Source organism: Typopeltis vanoorti, chromosome 4 (genome assembly GCF_054136105.1).
Source record: "Typopeltis vanoorti isolate ZY-2024b chromosome 4, IOZ_Tvanoo_1.0, whole genome shotgun sequence".
Taxonomy (NCBI): domain Eukaryota; kingdom Metazoa; phylum Arthropoda; class Arachnida; order Uropygi; family Thelyphonidae; genus Typopeltis; species Typopeltis vanoorti.
The window spans coordinates 23,128,204-23,149,920 of record NC_143552.1 but is presented as its reverse complement, the minus strand read 5'-3'; the positions used below and the strand labels follow the sequence as shown (position 1 = coordinate 23,149,920).

General features: G+C 33.8%; 1 protein-coding gene across 2 annotated transcripts in view; it reads right to left on the bottom strand.

Annotated features, from left to right (window-relative positions):
- The window catches only part of LOC150107163 (uncharacterized), a 276,832-nt gene that overhangs the window by 192,767 nt on the left and 62,348 nt on the right, over positions 1-21,717 (bottom strand). For both annotated transcript variants that reach the window (XM_090391041.1, XM_090391040.1), the window contains exon 3: positions 2,409-2,593. In XM_090391041.1, the coding sequence (XP_090247167.1) occupies positions 2,409-2,593 (185 nt within the window). The remainder of the gene's footprint in view (positions 1-2,408; positions 2,594-21,717) is intronic.

The window sequence follows — 21,717 nt, the reverse complement described above, 5'->3', positions numbered from 1 at the left end:
ATAACATCAAAGTGGCTTTTCTACCGCTAAAAAAATTCAAGATTTCTACATCCCCCAAAACCTCCACATCATCCTTTAAAAAAACCAGGTGTACATAAAATTCATTGTTCCTGTGAATCTGCTATGTAGGCCAAACGGGAAGATCAGGGGAAATTCACATGAACGAACACCAAAAAGACGTACAAAAAAGAAGAGAACACAAATCAGGCCTAGCATACCATACAACTTCCACCGGCCATAATGTACTCTGGCCGGTGGAAACAAACAAACATGTCTTATATAGAAAAAAACTGTTACATGAGGAAATTTAGAGAAGCTGCAAACATGCCTAACAAACAAAAAAAACAAACATGTCTTATATAGAAAAAAACTGTTACATAAGGAAATTTAGAGAAGCTGCAAACATGCCTAGACTTCCAACGCAATGTAACAAAACCAGGGCCTAATACTACACCAAGTTTGGTCAGCATTGATAAAAAATATACCCAAGTCAGACCTCGGACAATGTGAACGTGAACAACAGAACGTGACAGCATCCAGCATTGTTCAAACTTAGCATTGCACTGAATCTACATTCGGATATTCAATTTAATAACAGTTAGACGGCCACAACTGTGTAATTTTTCATTTCTTGTGTTTAAACTTTTAGTTACCTTTGACTCCTGAAGATGAAAGTCAAATGACTTACGAAACTTGTCGGGTTTGTTTTTTTATTGTCATTTAGCTTAATAAACTACTTCTTATGAACTGCTAAACCACAGAAACCTTCACATAAAATTTATATTAGTTTATTATTTTTAAGTGGACTATCCATCCATCATCTATACATTGGACATCATCAGATGCCATATGGTCACTCAGTTGCTCAGTGATGCACCACAACAGTCCATGTCAGGTGGTCCTGTGTAATGCTTTTCTGGAGGCTTTAACTCCCTGAAGATCAGTCACTCTAGACACATCATCCATCTATCTCATTGATGGTCTAACTCTTCCTCTTTTACCAGGAACTTTACCTTCTATTACTGTTTTGAGAAGTCCACTATCCAATAATAATACATGACATTTGGCCAGTGACATCGTCATGTAATATATCAGAATATATATTTGGAAGAAACTATCTAGACAACATTAATAATAATTAAATGCAATAGACAGCTGACCTATTAATTGCAATATTCATTATTAATAATTCAAAATTTTCTTGCATATGAATATTGTGGGGCATCATCTCTTGAAGTTCAGAATGACTAATCTGCACATAACTGTTGTCATCATATTGCAGTAACTGTTGGCAAAATACAGTTACTGCTTTTGCAGCTTCATCCCACTGACTTGAAAAAAACTTCTGTTGGAAGAGAACAAAATGGCTTGGCACTGCAGTAATATGTTGTCAATACCATTGTCAGTTTTTTGTTTTTGTTTTTATTAAAAATAAACTGTGAAATGTAGCAAGTTTTTTACCTTGAGTATAATATACGTTAAAGATAAACCAGGTTTAAAATAGCTTGGTATCTTTAACATAAACTGTGAAATGTTTCTCCTTTATTAGACACTTCCAGATGAAGGCCAATCAAAAGAATGAAATGCTAAAATGATGGAGTAAACCAATCTGGAAGAAGCCACTCTTTTTTGAGAGAGTTCACAAAATACATCAATCCCTACTACACCACTGGTTGACATATACAAAAACTTTGATGCACACAGTGCATTAAAATACTTTTTTTTGTTAATTCAAAATAATTAAAATTTCCAGTAAGTTTCAAGTTTATTTCCTCCAATCCCACTTACAATTCATCCATCGGTTCATCAATATCACTGATTCAATTCAATTCAAAAACCCATTTTATTCTTGACAACATAACAGGTGACAAGAAATTTGACACTAACAAGTTATGACAGTGGAACATTGGCAACTGTGCTACTTAGTAAATGAGAGCAGAATAAACCTACTATTGTGATGAATACAATATCATATCATGTCTTAGTCAAAAATTAAAATTATAATATACAGAGCTATATTAAGATATGTTTATATGTCACATTTAAAAATCTCCCAAAAATTAGAAGTTTGAATTATAAACTACTATATGGTGAAATATATATATGGTGAAATATATATATGGTGAAATATTTGGCAATTTTTAGAAAAGGTATAAAGTGTGAAAAGGGAAATAAGGCATTAGACAATACATTTAAAAATAAAATAAAATAAAGATGTTTATGAAATAAATCTAGCATAAATTTAAATTTTAAGCATTTTTATATTGAAATAAAATCAATAATTATCTCAGTTTAGAGATATTTTTAGGTATGTCAAAACAAAATATTACATTAAAACTATATAGAAAACAAATCATGCTAAATCTTTACTTATAGGATTATTTCTCTTTAATGACTTTCAGCAATACCTGTCTTCTTTGGCTTAACAGCAAGGGGTGGCTTCTTTTTATTGGTTGGGTGAAAACTGATTATTTTATTCTGACTTTGGTTCTTTCTGTGATGTGTTCCCATCTGTGCTTGTATAGACATATTCTGTATTACTGACAGTACTGCTATATGAGAAACATCCATACGCAACAAATCTACAATGATCCTAAAGGTAACAAAAATAATTATCCTATAAATATATACAAGCAACTGCAAAATTAAGGACTATTCTTTTTATTGGAAAAAGGTTATGACTGTTATATACATAAATAACAATGAAAATCTAGTGGGTATTATTCTCTACAGGACAATGCACCTGGCTATGTATTGTATATTGGTAGATTAGCGATTAATCTAGAGCAATACAGAGATAGATAGATTAAAAAAAAAAAAAGCAATAAGAAATTATAAAAATCAAGTGGATATTAGATCCAGCATTATTTCAAAGCTGAACATAGAAACTATGAAAGTTTCGTAAAAATAATAAGTTGACCAGAGAGCTTACAGGAATACACCCACTGGGCATTTACGAGTTGCCCTAGAGTGGACCATTTCAAAAACATGAATGCTGCCCAGGCGTCCATATATTGCTTTCTAATTAGTCCATTTTTTGCTAACGTTTCACTAGCCTGATACCTGACCAGTGGATGCCTGGGCAGCGTTCATGTTTTCTAAATGATCTGTGCTAGGGCAACTCGTAAATGGGCATTTACGAGTTGCCTTGCGGGTGTATTCCCGTAAGCTCTTTGGTCAACTTATTTTTATGAAACTTTCATAATTTCTACATGCTGCACCTAATATTCACTTAATTTTATAATTTTGCATTGCTGAACTAATGCCTTTTGGTTCTTTATTTTAGCAATAAGAAATTATTGTACATGGCAAGAAGAGCTAAAGCAAGGTGTGAGATAGAATATGAAAGAGCTATTAAAATAGTGAATAAGACTGAACAAATAGTGTGATATCAAGATATGATAAAAGATTCAAGGACACTGGCAAGAATGACATGGGAGCTTAGACCAGTAAGAAAACATCTTTAATAAATGAGTATTTAAGATACATTTGATGGGAAAAAGTATTGGCAATAAGAGAATAGATTCTCTCATACCATTAACTTGGAATTACTTGAGAAATGAAATTAGTCAACACTAATTTCATAGAGTAATTTGCTAAAGGCAGATATCCTGAAAAAAAAAAAAAGTCTTGTCTGAGAAACTGCAAAGTGTATCATAAGCGAGAACTGTGTTCAGAACTAAAAACTATGATTACTTTGCAATAGCATCATATTCAGCAAAGATAAGGAAATAACAGTAATTGTCTGTAATTATTTGGCAAAGCAGTAATTCAGCACAATTCAATAATTCAGTAAATTGTACCATTATTATGCAATCAACATTGAGCCAACTGGATGTCAGGTGCCATGTGAATAAGTTGGGCATGTTATAAGAATCTACTGACTACTGAAAGTCACAAGTTTGCCTATTGGGTGCACTGGGATTCCATCACAATGGAATCCCAGTGTGCCCAAGAGTTTGTATGTAATTGCTGAAAAAGTTATAGTCTGATTATGCCAAAAGATCTGCCTAGTGATTTCCAGATATCATTTAAAAGGAAAAAGTTTCATTCTAAATGGTGGATATATGGATGGTGGATATATCCCTCTTAACAGCATGATTTGTAGTTGAAGTACAGTGAACTAGCCCAGACTTAGACTTTTCTTTCTTCCCTATTGTACTTCACTTCACCAACATGTTCTTTCTTTCACACTTCAAAACTTCCAGACATGATACCATAGGATGGTATAATTTCTGGAAGTTTTAGATGCTTGTAGAAAGGAATACTGTCCTAAATTCTAATGTTTCATTCTTTGAAAATGCAGCAATTGGGTCTGATACAAAATGGCAGCAATCTTGATGGGAAATTACCAATACATGAGATGCAAATCTGTACTAGATAGGTATTCTAGTTTCAGAGAATAGGATTATCCAAAAGTAATATCTTGTGAACTACTTTGGAGTATCTATTAAAATCCAAAAATTTGGAAAGCATTTGAAGTTCCTCCTTAAGTCTGTCTTCTTTATTTATGATAGAGGTTGCCATGTTCTTAATGGGGTATTGTGGGAAACATCTAAAGAAACACCATTGTTTCTTTGTGATTAGAACATCCAGAAATGGAAATTCATCATTTTTTTTTCTCTACCTCTAGTGTGAAATTTATATTAGGATGGAATAAATTAAGAATAAAGTGCTGCAAGGAACAGAAGTCATGCTCCCAGAGTATGAAAATATTGTCATACCTCCACTAAATAGTAGGTTTCAATATATTTAAGCTAGGAATGGTGTCTCAAGTTTTCCATAAAGAAATTAGCAGATGGGAAAATGGGAAAAGACCTTTAATTAGATCTAACACTTCAAGTATTATACTCCACCATCTAACACTGCACAAGAAAAAAAAAAGAAAAAAAGAAAATTATATCCAATCAAGCAAGAATGTCCAATGGCATTAATGGTAACATTTGATAACTTCTGAATAAAATGGCCTGAATCTTTGATAAAGGAGTCAGAGTTCCTAATGTGATTTCATAATATACCAGCAAGATGTTTGAATAGTAAATAAGCCAGTGAGCTGATACCATTACTCTTTAGTCTTCATGGAATGTCATTAACTGTCTGAACATTGCTTCCAGTCTAACTTCTTTCAGTGGAACAACAGTTTTTATAGTTATAAAATACTACTGAAAACAGAGTTTTACTAGATAATATCACAGATCATACCACAAAAATGAATAACACCGTAACTTATGTGAGAAAAAGGTTTACTGCCTTTAATATTTCACAGCTTATTACTAGAACATAATAAGTAAAAAAAAAAAAAATTAACTACTAGTCACGATCTAAGTCCTGGTCAGAGAGGTATGAGAAAGACAACACACCTCATATTAGAGTTCAGAAGATCCAATACGTATTCGCACGCACGCATTATCATTGTATTAGATAGGTATTAGTTATTATGATATAATATTAGATATTATAGAGATCATTTCCCAAAACTAATACCAAGGAATACAGTCTGAATGACTCAGATCTGGACCGTCAAGTAATGTTTTACATTTCCAAGAAGAGAGAATCACATTTGAATTGACTTGTTTGGAGTTTAATTGGCTCTAGCAAACTCTATGAATAGTGTTAGTGGGACAGGATGCAAAACTGGATTTATCAGATTTTGAGAGTCAAGAAAACAAATATTGATGTATCTATTGTTTTAAAAAAAATTCTGATATCAGCAGAACCACTAGCCCAAAATAAAAGCTAACAAGAGCAAGGCACTTGAAAAACACCAGGTAAGAATAACATAAGTAATATGTTCTTGATAGAAGTCAGACAGTGTTTGAAATGGTTTGAAGGTAGATTAAATCTGGGAAGAATTCAGCTATCCACTTGATGTGCATTTAGGATAAGGCAACTCTCAACATCTGATTGACATGCAATTGAGGAGTGATAATTATCAAAGATTCTCTGAATGTTAGCCCGGTATCAATTAACAGTCACGTCATTTTTAGGTTGTTTAGTTCATCCAACAGAATGGATTCAGTATACAGATGGAGTTAGCATAGTGTATCAGTATTTTAACAAGATATATCTTCTATAATGAATGATGATGGTGTGAAGACAGTTGGATGTACTAACTTGAAAAAAGTAGGCTTTGATATATATATATATAAATGCATTAATAAAGATAGGAGTGCAAGTTATTACTGTCCAGGAAGAGAATGCAGCTGTTTTTTCATTCTCATTCAATAGTAAATTAGACACAGCTGTACAGAAAGTTAGAATTTTCTAAAAACTGTAGTAATTCAGTCCCTATGCGAGCGACTGCAATCACATCTATATAGCAAAACCAGAAGCAAGTTTGGGGGGGGGGCTCCCAACTTTTTACAGTTTTCTCTGCTCCTAATAGTGATTCTCTCACAATGCATTCAGCATTGGTCTGAAATCATTAAACATGTAACTAGATTTCTTTTTTAAACTTTCAATGTAACTCACCTTTCTACTTGTGATGCCCTGGGACATCTAGAGCTAAATATTAGTTGATTAGGGGATAACTTCTAATATTCTACAATAATATTTATTTACTAAGACTTGATGCATTTCATCTCTTAGTTACTCTAATGCATGCCCATATTTCCTTTTTATCTATTCCTCACCACATACAATGGATCAGAACCCAAAGAAATGTGATTTTACTGTGGATCACAAAAATTCTTCAGCAAAAAATAGTTTAAAAAACAAAGAAATCCAACCAAAAAACGCCATAAAAATAATAAAAAAGAAATCAAAAATGCCTTCAAACATCCTACCAACATTAATTCTTACCAAAAAAAAAGTTTCCAAATGCACTTCGCCAACATCATGTATACCACCACCACCACCTACAGTCATCTAAACCAGAATTACTATTCATATCAGAATAACTGGCAACATCAATAACTACTGTCCACTTCAAGTGCCCATATTACACAGTTCTTTCTACCACAAATGCAGCACATCAAAACTGACATATCATGCCAGAGATCACAAAAGCTCAAATCTCCCCTGTTTAATCAGTTTTGGCTGAAAATTTCCCTACCAAACCAACCTACCCTTTTCATAAGCTCTTTCTGTATCTCTCTCCAAACTCCATTAATCACACTAACCCCCTTCAACTCTCTCTCTCTCTCTCTAAAGCTCGACTTTCTATAGTCAAATTACCATATTAGTGAGGTAATCTTTCCTCGGGACTTCACTGTCCACAACTCATATTAGCTACCATTTTCAGTTTCACCGATCAAGTAAGTAGGGATGCCAAGTGTTTGCCATTAGCAATGACCTATCACAGATCAATCTCCCTAACAGAATACCTGACAACCCCCTCAATTTGCCAATACACTTGACCTCTTCCTAACAAGTTCCCTTTCCAGGTATACTGTGGATGTCAGTTCTCCTGTTGAAAACTCGAGTCACAATCCATACAAGTCTGTTTTGTCACAGAACAACTTTCACCCACTAGTTCTCAGTTTCACATCCTTTAGCACTATAAGGGTGCCAAATGGGATAACTTCCATGACTTCTATTCCTCCTCCCCATGATCCGAATACCTGTTCAGATCGAATAACAGAAATCATCCTCATGGAATGAAGACCATCTCTTATTCCACACCAAATTCACAGCCAGCATCCAAACCTTAGTTCTCAAAAAAAAGAAAAAAAAGTGTTTTTTTCCTTTTGCTGTTTTGGTATGTATGATTCTAAATCAGACTCTAAAAGGGCAAACTGCAAACTCATCTCCTGCTCAAATCATGGTCGCTCCTTCTGGTTCCTTGCAACTTTTGCCCACCCAAGTTTCCACCATACTCACATCTGGATGGTATTCTAGTTTTCTCACCTAAAAACAAGGCTGACTTACTGGCATCACTTTTGTCTTCTAATTCCTGCATTGATGACCTGGGCAAAGTTCCCTCAACTCCATCAAGAAAGAAAGAAATCCAAAGAATCCTAAATAACCTGAACACAAACAAGGCACCAGGTTCTGATTGTATGCCCCACTTATTGTGTTAAAAACCTGTACTCAAGAACTAATACCTATTCTACATTCCCTCTTCAATCCATCCTATTCAACTGGCATCTACTCTTCTTCTTCTCCCGTAGTCTGAAATGAACCGTTAGGTCATTCATGGCTGGTAGGTGATACTCTTTGCTAGTCTCCTCCAGTCGTCTCGGTCTCTTGTTCTTGATGCCAGTTGAGAAAGGGAGGAATCAGTCCATTTTAATTGAGGTCGGCCCCCTCACCCTAAATCCCGGAATGATTCCTTCTAGTGCTTGCTTTGGAATGCCATTAGCCCTCTCCACATGTCCGAACCATTTCATCTGTCTTCTTCTGATGATTGTCAGAATATTTTCCCTTTTTCTCCCATCTATTAAATCAATCAGTTTTCGGACATTTTCATTGGTTCGTGAGCGGTATAGGGAATTCTCAAAAGTCTTCTGTAAGTTTTCATTTCAAAAGACAGGAGTCTTGTCTCATCTTCTTTCAATACAGTCCAGGCCTCACAACCATACAAGAGGACAGAATTCGCCAAGGTGTCAATTAGTCTTAGTCTGGTTGTGATTGCTATTCTGTTATCTTCCCACAATGGTTTTTTAACTTCTGTAGGGCCATGGTTGCCTTAGCAATTCGGTATTTAATGTCGGTTTTTGAATGACCATCTTGACTCAACGTGCTTCCTAGATAAGTGAACTTCTTTGCATTCTCAATTTGCTTATTGCCAATTTGTATCTTTAAGAATTCACTGTCTGATTTTGAGGTTATCATTGTTTTTGTTTTTTGTAGGTTTATGTATAATCCGTATTTTTTTAATGTTCCGAAACATTAAAAATGGCTGGTTATCTCTTGTAATTCTGCTTCACTTTCTGCCAGAAGATAGATATCATCAGAAAAACTTATTTATTCTTAGTCTACCAACTACTATTCCAGTGTCATATTCATAAAGAGCTTCATCTATGACATATACCAGAAAACAATTAAAAAGAAGAGGGGACAAGATGCATCCCTGTCTTATCCCCCATTCTGCCCGAAATGGTTTGCTGCTGTAATTTTTAATTTCAATTCTCATATCAGATGAGGAATAAAGAGATTTAATAATCCTAATGATTTTGTTGTCAATACCATGATGTTCTAAAATTTTCCATAATGCCTTGTGCCATATTGAGTCAAAAGCTTTTTGAAGGTCTAAACAGATGTGACGTGACAGATTATTTGCTGCTGTAATTTTTAATTTCAATTCTCATATCAGATAAGGAATAAAGAGATTTAATAATCCTAATGATTTTGTTGTCAATACCATAATGTTCTAAAATTTTCCATAATGCCTTGTGCCATATTGAGTCAAAAGCTTTTTGAAGGTCTAAACAGATGTGACAGATTATTTTGTTATGTTCTATGTATTTTTCACCTAGTATGTGTATTGTAAAAATATGGTCAAATGTACTTCTGGACTTCCGGAAACCTGCTTGTTCATCTGATAGTCTGCATTCTATTTTCTTTTCGATTCTTGACAGTAGTATTTTTAACAGGATTTTGCTTGGATGACTAATAAAGCTTATTGTTCTATAGTTGCTACATTTATTGCTGTTTCCCTTTTTAGGAATAGGTACAAGGACAGAAGTCCTTGTACCTATACTTTGAAAAAGCTTGGTTGCATAACATTTCAATCTATCAACTATTTTCTGGTTATCTGTAATAGGAGTTCCATCTTCATCTTCTATGCTTCAATTAATTGTGGTAAAAGGTTTGGTCAACTTATTGATAATTTGAAAAGCACTTTTAGAATTATTTTTATTTAAGTTCTCTTCTATATTTTTGCATTCATCCAATATCCATAAGTTTCTAGCATGTTTGATTTCTTTTTTAATAATCTTAGTAATATTTTTATACTGTTCTCTATTATCACCACTATTAATATGAGATTTCAAATATCTTCTTTTGTTGCATAGGTCCAAAATATTTTTGGTTATCCATGGTTTATTTATTTTCCTTTTGTATCCAAGGATTTCTTCAGCTGTCTTAGTTATCTTTTGTGAGAAGTATTTGGTTTTAGATTCGATACTATTATATTTCTTGAAGCTTGTGTCAAAAATTTGTTTTAATTTGTATTTACATAATGTATTTATTTGGGGATCTTTTAATTTTTCTATATTATATCTTTTAAGAGTTGATTTTGTAGGTAATCTTTCCCTCATTTTCATATTCACAGCTGCGATGACCATGTTGTGGCCGCTGCCAATGTCGGCTCCAGGAAATGATCTGGTTCTTGTGAGGTTGATGGAGTTTTTAAATCTTGTGCTTACAAGGATAAAGTCAATTTGGTTGTGTGTTTTACCATCAGGGGAAGTCCATGTCCATCTTCTGGAAGGTTTATGGGGAAACAGAGTGTTAGTAATGGTAAGTTCATTTTGTGAGACAAAATTGATCAATTCAAAACCTCTTTCGTTTGCCTCCCCATAGCCATAACGGTCCGACAAATGGGAGATAATCCTTGCTGATGTCTGTTCCAATTTTTTTCATTCCAATCACCCTGTACAATCAAAAGGTCTTTTCTATTCCTCTGGTGATTGTAGCATTAAGTTGACCATAAAACTCTACAACATGGAAATTCGCCCATATCTAGTACATCCCAAAGAATGGCAATAAAAGTCAACCAACGTACTAGTCCAATTACTCTCACTTCTGTCCTCCTCTCTAAAATTATGGAGAAGGTCACCAACAACCAACTCTTGAACCACCTAGAGACCTACCATGTAGTAAGGCTTAAGTGTTAGGACAAATTCATGTTAAAAGTTTAATGAAGTGAAAGAGCAATAGGAAAGGATTAAAAATAGTACAGTTGACCTTTGAAAATTATAAAAAATGAATGCAGGAAGGCTAAAGACAAGTGGCTAAATGAAAAATGTAAAGAAATAGAGGAAGTAGACAAGAAACACAATAGTAAAGAAATGCATAAATCAATCCAAGCCCTGACAAATAAAAAGAAAAATTTCAACCATAATCCTTGTATAAAAGATCAAAATGGAAAAATGCTACTAGAGACACAAGATATCATAAAAGGATGGAAAGAATATGGAAAAGAACTGTTTGACTCCGATCGCACAGACGCACCAGATATACAAAATATAGATGGTGAACCAATTACATATGAAGAAATAGAATATGCTCTAAGCCAAATGAAAACAGGTAAAATACCAGGCCCTGATCAGATCCCTATTGACTTGTTAAAGAAAGTAAATGAAAACACACTTAATGACCTAAAGGTTATTTTAAATAACATCTATGATTCAGGATACATCCCTGATGATCTAAGGAAATCCATCTTTGTCACTATTCCCAAAATTCCAAGAACTTTTGAATGTACAGAATATAGACTAATAATTTTAACAAGCCATGTTACAAAATTACTACTGAGAATAATCCTAGAAAGAATAAAAGACACTTTGTCAGTAGAAATAGAAGACACTCAATCAGGTTTTCAAAAAGACAAAGGTACAAGAGAAGGAATCTTCAATTTGAAAACGTTATGTGAAAAAAGTCTTGACAACCAGAAAAGCATATATCTTTGTTTTATTGATTACACCAAAGCATTTGATTCAATAGATCACAGGAAATTAATACATATCCTACAGAATAATGGGTTAAAAGGAAAAGATCTATGTATAATTACAAATATATACTGGAATCAAATGGCCTCAATAAGGTAGAAAAATACATATTCTGGCAACTTTGAAATCAAAAAGGGAGTAAGGCAAGGATGTGTCTTATCACCCTTACTGTACAATATATATAGTGAGCAAGTTTTTAAAAATATTTCAGAACTGAAGGGTGTAAAAGTTGGAGGTAGGAACTTCAACAACTTCAGGTATGCAGATGACACAGTTCTTACAGCTGAATCTGAAGATGATCTTCAAAACTTAATCACAGAAATTTACAACAGAAGCTTAGACATGGGACTAATTATTAACCTAAAGAAAACAAAGTGCATGATTATATCAAAAGAACCAATAAATAAGAAACTGAACATAACTGTTAACAAAAAGAAAATTGAACAGGTTCAGTCTTTTATATATTTGGGACAAATGTTTACAGACAGAGGAAATTCCCTTAAAGAAATAAAAAGAAGAATAGAGATAGCAAGAAAAGCCTTTACTGATATGAAAACTGTTCTAACATCCAGTGCCATTAATATAGACACAAGAAAAAGATTAATAAAATGCTATATCTGGTCAAGCCTTCTCTACAACAGCTAAAACATGGACACTAAATAAAGAAGCAGAGAAAAAATTAGAAGCTTTCGAAATGTGGACCATCAGAAGAATGTTGAAAATACCATGCACAGAGAAAACGAAAAATGAAGATGTTTAAAAGAAAACAAAAATGAAAAATTAATTGAAAATAATTAAAGAGCAAAAACTTAAATATTTTGGACATCTAACCAGACAAGAAGGCATTCAGAAATTAACATTAGAAGGGAAATTGGATGGAAAAAGAGAGAGAAGTAGACCCAGGAGAATGTGGTTCGAAGACATTAAGGACTGGACTGGCTTGAATTACCAAAAATGTTCCAGAGCAGCAAAAGAAAGAAAAAGGTTCCGTGACATGGTTGCCAACCTCCTTCTAGGAGATGACACTTGAAGAAGAAGAAGACCCTTGAAAAATGTGGGTTTGAACTGCACAGATCCAGTATATGCAGTTTTTTTTAATATAAATATATTGGAAAATTTATTTTTTTTTAGACTTTTCGACAATTTGAAAAAACTTGTAGACGAACTGCATGGCTTATAAATATTGAAATTAAGAAAAATTAAGAAAAAGGTATGCCATGAATGCATAAAATATGTGTGTAGATACTAGTCTATAGGGATGGTGATAGTATTACTAAAATCTTTGTGAAGAGAAGGTTGTGGACTGGGGGAAGGATGATTTTTTTTTTTTTTTGATACTGTGGGAACTTTAGCCATTAGATAAAAAAAAAAAAGTGCGGTGTATATGATTGAGTTCTGCTGCTAGAGAGGTCTAATTGGAAACAAAAGTTATAGTCTCTATGGGTTAGTGTCTTTATGACACCATATTGTTGAGAGGTTGGTGTGATGGAAAAGTTTGTGAATGTATCTGCCTGTGTGAGCAGATTTCCTGCTTATACTGAAAAGGACAGGTTACCTTTAGTAAGGCAGATGACTAAGGTGTCTAAAAGAAAGGCTAGACTATTATTAGCTTCCTTTTCAATTGTAAATTGAATTCTGGGATGAAGACTATTGAGATGACACAGAAAAGTATCTAATGTGTCTGGGTCAGTCATGAGACCAAATAGAGAACACATCACCTACATATCTCAAACCAGAAGGTTTGAGAGGGGATGAGTCAAGAGTTCATCATCATCAAATTTTTGACATTTACTCTCAACGGGTGTACAGGATATGATAGTACTACATGAAAAATTTACATCATGACTAACTTCCTATCTACAATTTTCCTCCAAATCAATCTGTTACCTGTCAAGGCTCCAACATTGTCAGATCTTATATTTCAATTTTCTAAGGTACTTTTTACTGTATCAATCCACCTATATCTTGGTCTTCCTCTGGGTCGTTTTCCAGCCAACCTGGCAGAGAACACTTGTTTTGCTAATCTTTCCTCGCCCATTCTGTTTAAGTGACCATACCACCTGAGATTAGCTCTGCTAACACATTCCTGGATGCTGACAATGTCAAGTTCTTTCCTAACACCCTCATTTTTAATATGATATTGCCATTGATGCTATCTGTTCACGCCCCTAATCTTTCTCAGGACTCTCATATCTGTGGTCTCTAGTCTTTGGTCAAGTGTTTTACTTCTAACCCAGCTCTTGCATCCATAAGTTAAAACTGGTTTGAACACTGTCTTGTATACAGATAATTTAGTGTTCTGACTAATTTCTCTCTTATTCCATATGAATTTATTCAATTGACTTCCCACCATACCAGCTTTGCTGATTCTGTTGTCTATTTCCATATTTAATTTACCATCTTCACTAAAAATCATGCCTAAGTAGCTGAAATGCTTTACTTGTTCTATAGGTTCTCCATTCACATTGCAGTTGATATTTACAATGCTTCTGCCTGTTTTCATTGTCTTTGTCTTGTTATTGCTGATCTTCATACCACATCTATTACAAGAGTTATTCAATTTAGTCAGGGAATCTTGCAGACTTGTAGCAGACTTATTTAGAAGTGTGACATCATCTACATAAAGCAAAGGGTTGAGATTATAATCTCCAATTCTGATATCATGTTTAGTACCACTTTCATTCATAATGTCATCCATATAGATAATGAATAACAGAGGGGATAGTATACATCCTTGTCTGACACCAGATTTAATATTAAACCATTTTCCTATACTTACTTCAATTCTGACTGCTGACTTACAACTCAAATAAAGACTAAGTAGTATTGCTTGATATAATGCTCCACTTACACCATGCAACTGCAGCGTTTTGAATAGCTTCTCTCTTGGCACCTTATCATATGCTTTTTCCAGATCTACAAACCTTAAATACAGATCTTTGTTATATTCCCATGACTTCTCAACAATTTGTCGTAAAGTAAAAATATGATCTTGACAGTTTCATTTGGCCTGAATCCAGCTTGTTCTGCACCAAGCTTCTCTTCCACAATTCTTGTCAACCGTTTCTCAAATATACTGGCATAAATCTTACCAGGGACACTCAGCAGAAAAATATCTCTGTAATTCTCACATTCAATTTTATTTCCCTTTTTATATATGGGTACTATGAGAGCTCTGCTCCAATCATCTGGAATTCCTCCCTCTGAACTAGGCAGTGCAGCCACTCTATGACTTTTATACCTCCATACTTGAGCATTTCTGGTCAAATATCATCTGCTCCAGCTTCCTTTCCACATTGCAGACGTTTAATGGCTTTTTCTACTTCAAGTATGGATATGTATTCCTGATTGCATGCCTGATCAGTGTTTTTTTTATCACTATGCTGTTATCACTGCTAGTTTCATTTAGCAATTTTTTGAAGTAATTACTCCATACTTCAAGGATATCTTTTTCTACAGTTTTCATATCACCTTTATCATCTCTGATTTTTTTTTTATACAGCACTCTTTCCTCCATTTCTGAGCTTCTTCAACAACCTTCAGAATATCTTGTCACCTTCTTGATATTTATTTTTTATGTTATTAACAAAGTCATCCATTGACCTTTGTTTAGCTAGTTTTACACAGTGTTTAGCTTTCTTACATTTGTCTCTGTATTCTCTAAGAGCACAAGCTCACTTATTTGTCAGGAACTTCTGATATGCTTTCTTCTTTTCCTTCACTGCCTCTTTAACTTCCTGTGTCCACCATGGAGTTCTGATTTTTCTATTCTTGAAGACAACCTCACCACACATGCCTCTCTGACTGAATCAATCAATGTTTTCTTCAGAGCTTCCCAGTGAATCTCCAAGGTTAGGTTCCTGTTCTCAAAATCTTTTGTTTTTTATTCAATTATGTTTGTGTATTTTAGTCTACAGCACATCTGAGAGCTGCTCAACTTTTATTTGCTTAAAAACTTTCTTACATGTTCTTCTTTTCAATATCAAATTCAATTTTATCCTGCTCATGTCTAAATGGTGATCACTTCCAATTTCAAATCCTGTGTACACTCTAGTGTCCTGCACCAAGAAAACATCACTATCAACAACAACATAGTCATTGTGACTTTTCTTATTCCATGTGTCTTCTCTCCATGAATTTGTACACATTTTTATGTTTGAACATGGTGTTAGTAATAACCAGTCCATCTCCTGAGCAGAAATCCAACAAATATTTGCATTATTATTAGCTTTGCTCTTTTCTCCAAATTTTCCAAAAATATTTTTGTATATCTGACAATCATTTCCTACTCTGCTATTTAGATCCTCACCAAGGACCAACTTTTCATTTTTCATTGTGTCAGTTGCTTTCTCTAAAGCCTCAAAAAATTATTCCACTTCTACCTTAGTAGAACCTTCTGTGGGACCATAGGCACAAATAAGTCTCATTGTCTAGTTCCCCATTCTGATATTTGCCCACATCACTCTACTTGAAATTGAGTGCCATTCAAGATTAGCCTCGTATTTAGTGTTGAATAATATGGCTACTTCTTTTCGTTGATTGTTATTGTCTGAATATAACATTTTGTATCTATTACTCAGAAAGATCTCACCAGTTTTTGTCTTTTTTGTTTCAGTCATCCCTATTATGTCGATCTGGTATTTATCCAATTCCTCAGCTAGCTCCATTTCTTTGCCATTCAGGCTTCTTATGTTGATAGTACCGATCTTCAACTCTAGTGATATTGAGTTGGGGTATGTTTTAGGAATTATTCGAGTAGCTGACTTTTTGCTGTTTGCCCTGGTTCCTTGGCAAAAACAAATGGGGGCCTTGTTTTACTGGGCAATGCCTCAGCTGGCATGAAATTCTGTCACGTTGTACCATCATTTAATATTGTGGTTTAAACCAATAAGAATACAATTTGTTGGCTAAATCCGAAATTGCCAGCCCATCCTCGTTCATCCAGTATCCAAGTAGATATCTACTGTACGCCCACAGATGAGAGCCCCTTCGACACTTCTGTGCATGTCAAAAGAAGGAAAATCCATTCCAATATTAGGGTGAATCAATGCGTTTCGTGGGATGAGTGTTTATCATTGTATGTCAGAAAATTAGCTTTTCTTTTATGAAAATTCCAGTTCTTAAAGTGGTAATTATTTTGCTTGTACAACAGTTGGAAAATTTATGTGCTTTATACATACATATTGCATGTTGGTGGCCAATTCATGTATTCTTTATTTCTTTCTCCCCTTCAGCATGAATTGATTATTCTTGGCACAAAGCAAGGTCGGGTCTACAAAGTGTGGGTGTACAATAACAGGGTGCACCACAGGAAGGTGAGGATTGGATTAGGTCAGAAGCCCTGGTCAGTTCTCTGCATTCCTTTAAAGGCTATGTGGAGGTCTCCTCTCAGTTATACAGCTTTGACACTTAAGCACCTCAAGTCAGGAGTTTGCTCTTCAAAATCTTCCATAAAAAAATTGGTGGGAGGGGTTGGGAAGCATAGAAGTACTCTCTATCTGTTTATAAATTTTGTTCTTCCAAGAGAAATAACTGGAATGGATAGCAAAGGAAAAGAGGTCAATGATATCAAGAGGAAACACATTTTAAAAGCAGCTAGGTGTCATTTAAGGGATGTTAGTGAATAATGAAGTGATGTCAAAGCTTACTACGATATCTGTATCATTAAAATTATATTTTCAATGGAACTTTTAAAATGGGAAGAGTATTTTTATGTATGATGTGGTATGTTTGATTGTTTTTGCATATGTTTGATGGTATGAAATATTGTTTCAAAAAGCACAAAACCTTTTTTTGATTTTTTTTTAATAGTCAGGTGAACAATTTCTGTATTATGTAACATTATATGGCACTCCCAATCTTGTTCAGCTGGTAAGTACTAATTTTTGACATGGTATTTTCCCAAACAGTATGAATGGGAAACTAAACCTCTGCATGAGATAATAATGCTATTTGAAAGATGGTTTCAAAAGGCATTAAGCCTTCTTGAATTTGTTTTTTTAATAGTCAAACAGACAATTTCTGTATTATGTAATGTGTGGCACTCCCAATCTTGCTCAATTGATAAGTACTATTTTGGATATGTTAAAAAAAAGATCTCCTCAATGGTATCTCCACTTGAATAAGAAGGCTTGCATGAACCAATGACCTCAACAGCTATGAAAGCAGTAGCTTAGCTTCTGGCAGGGTTTTCCTAGCTGGCAGGTCGAGAGGTACGTGCCAAACTAAGAGAGAGAGAGAGAGAGAGAGAGATCCTGGTCCTCCAGGTTGGGGGTTTTGCATAAGACTGGTTACCTTACCAAGTAAATTCTACAACTCAGATGCTTCAACTGGAAAATTTATTCAACAGAAACAATAGAAAACAACCAAGAAAAGATAAAGGTAAATGATTAGGAATCTCAGACAATTTAAAAGTAGCCATGTGGAATGTACAAAACATTACAACAAAGGAATTAGAATCAGCAAAACAACTAAATTTAAAAATCTTAATACAGCCATGATAACAGAATCAAAACAGAAATTAAAGGAAACAAAAGATATAGATGGTTTTACTATATAGCAGAATGGCCAACATATACAGAGCTTCTAGCAGAATGGTCATTTTAATCAATAAAGGAGAAAACAGAATATGAAATTTTGTAAATGATCAAATTATAACACTTAAATTAAAAACAAACAGAAGCTACTTAAATATCACAAGAGTATATGCTCCTGAAGAAGGTAGAAAAGAGGTCTCTGAACAATTTTATGAGGAACTATAAAAACAGTTAAATAAATGTAATAAAAATGACTATATATGAGGTGTGGCTATTAAATAACAAGACTGGTTGCAAAAATGTGATTTATTATTACAATTGTACAACTTAATTGTTATCCCCTTCAACATACTCCCCTCCTCTATCTATACACCATTGAATACGAATTTTCCATTATTGGAAGCAGTACTGCAAGTCATCAGGTGTTATCTGCTTCAGTAACGCTACCATTTTCTCCTTTACCTCATCCACTGACTGAAAATGAGTGTCCTTCACACCTGCCTTCTAACCCTTGGAATACATTTAGACATTGCTTCTACTAGATAGTTCTTGAATTGCAATCAAGCAGCATTCATCTCCTTTCCACCCAACTCTGCATATTCTAACATTCGAATATTCACTGATTTAAAATTTGACATGTGGGTGGAAGACATTATAATACTAATTAATGAATTAGAGAAAAATAATTACTTAATAGACAGAAATGAATCTATTGTATATATTTATATGTTTGAGCTTCATTCTTTGGATAAACACAACATGTTGATCTTTGAAGTCAATGTACCATTATGGATAAGAATCTGGAATTATCTAACCAAATAAAATCGTATATAATATACTGTTATCTTACTCTCTCCATGACTGACTATAACTGAAAAAGTTGGATATATAGAAAAAAGGTGGAGAAAAACATAAGTGATGAATTCGATTGACAGGAATAACATTACTGGTCAAATCAACAAGCATAACATAAATGGCAGTCTCTTTACAGTATTAACACTGCCATTTTATGTGTGTGTGTGTGTGTGTGTGTGTGTGTGTGTGTGTGTGTGTGTGTGTGTGTGTGTGTGTGTAGAAAGTATTTTACCTTGGGTATAATAAATGTTAAAGATACCAAGCTATTTTAAACCTGGTTTTACACCATTTCCCAAGTAAGCAAACAGACAAGTAAGTCAAGTTTGCACCTGCAAATATTGCAAGTGTTGGATTCTGATTATGTAGAGATTAGAGTAATTATTATTTGGTTCAGAATCCAACATGATCTTCCATCACAAAGGCTAGACTTGTAAATATTATTTAATGTGAATTACTTATTTATAATTTAATATTCATATAACTACCTTTAATTTTGTCTAATATTTAATTATTTAATCAAAGATATATGTATTAATAACGAAAAGACTGTATTAAATATTATTAAGCTATTTTATTTATTACAATGTTAATATTATAAGAATCTGTATTTGATAATTTAACTGCTCATTAATTGAAATGTAAATATTCTCTATTTATTCCTATTTGTAGAAGTTTAACGTTATGCAATAGCTCAATTTTCTTATGTTTTGTTTTGTTGTCATGGAGACGTATGTAAGTGAGGAGAATGTTGAAAATTATTGAAAAGAGTTTTAGTCAAAGAAATCACGAGAACAATTTAGGCGGGAAGAACGCATATATAAAGGAGGAACGCTGAAAATAAAGATAGAGAGGAAAGAGAGAGAGAGAGAGAGAGGATTGGCATTCGGTTGGAATCAGAGGATATTCTAATTCGGCATTCGGGAATCAGAGTGTGATAATAGCGAGTCGGCAAGTCACTCAAGCAGCTAATTAAAAGTCCAGTAGTTGAGAAGCGGTTAGCTAATAAGTTGTAGAATAACAATTATAGCTACGGAAGATAGCTGAGTGACTACTGAATGAATAGCGATACTAGAGTTGAGATTTAATTTCAGGGTTGACCTTTCAAGGACACAGAATCTTTAAGCATAGCACGGAGTAACGAGAGAATAGTAGAGGCTGTAAAGTTGAAGTTTACCGTTAGCTGTGTTTAGAATTATAGTGCCTAAAGAATTAATTGAATGCCGGAGGAATGAATAACTGTGCATATTAAACCTAAAATTAAGGAATTATTGTGTTACCTTAATTCATGAGTGATCAGTAGTGCTTCATGCAAGAACGTCTGATTATGTGTATTGTGACCATGAATTAATTCAGTTATTGCTTAGAAGATTTATTATAATGAGTGCCGATTATTGTCTAAAGTGTGTACAGTTATAAAAAGTGTTTGCGCATAAAGGAAGATGAATAAAGAAGATTATCGGTAAGAAAATTCCAACCATTAACATTCCTATACAGAGATATGTGTGAGTTTCATCCTGGAATTTCCTTATATTAACAGTAACTATTGCGGAGATTAGCTGAAGTGTTGATTTAAAAGTGTCCACTTCAGAAGAAGTGGTCCTGAATTTTTATTGTATTTGGAACTTAAGAAACTGTGAGATATTTGTGTAATCGGTTACTGAGGAACTTTGTGACTTTGAGCTTTACCAAGTAGTTAATTGGATTTTGTGAGAGCTAAAATGTTTATAATATCTTACTTAGTGATTTGAAGTTAAGTGTAAATTGTGATTCTAAAATTAAATGTTTGTTTTTGTTAATCAAAAGTATTATGCCTGAATCTCTTTTACTGCACCATTCATAAAATATTCGAACCAAAGCGGGTAAATTAAGTAAGTTAAATATACTCGGCCAGTATATATAATAACAACACATAAAGGAAGGGTAGTTGAGAGTTGGTTTATCTTCAATTCTTGAACTAATTCAGATATAAAGTGGCGCAGTCTTTAAATATAAATTTTCTTTATATTTGAATTAGAAATCAACTTACAACTTATCAATTAGTTAAGAACATCGTAATAGTAATCATGTCGGATCCAATGTATAGATTGAGAAAAAGTAGGATCCAACACCAGTCTAGGTGACCCCACATGCAGTTCAAGTCAAGGCAACCTGTGGTAAAGGTGGATAAGCTCTGATCACTATTCTTAATATTTACCCTTAATGCAAAGCACATCTCCTGGAGGAGATGTATGATGCTATATATTAAAGGCAAGGGACCACTATCATATATATATAATTTTATGTATATAAAATCACACATTTTATATATATATTATTAAAAAGTTTTAATGACTGATACCGAGAGATAAAAAGATAACACGGTGTATTTGAGAAGATACTACTAGTTTATTAGTTTCGTTAAATTGATCAACATCTTCAGGTATCACAATCAAAGAAATATATAAAGAATTACGAAGACTTAAAATCGCATTAACGGAACAAGTACAAAAAAAACAGTAGCGTGTTTGAAAACAAAATGCGAGCTTGAGTTCCAAATAAACGTAGACTACACGCTGTCGTGAGGGCACCAATACTGAACAGAAGCAACGTGTGCATCAGAGTGATTGAAACTTAGGCTGTTGTTGATATGGGAAGAATCTAAGAGAAATTTCTCTAGATTCGACAATCTTTCTCTTGAGCTCATCATAGCACACATGGATGTTAGAAGTTTG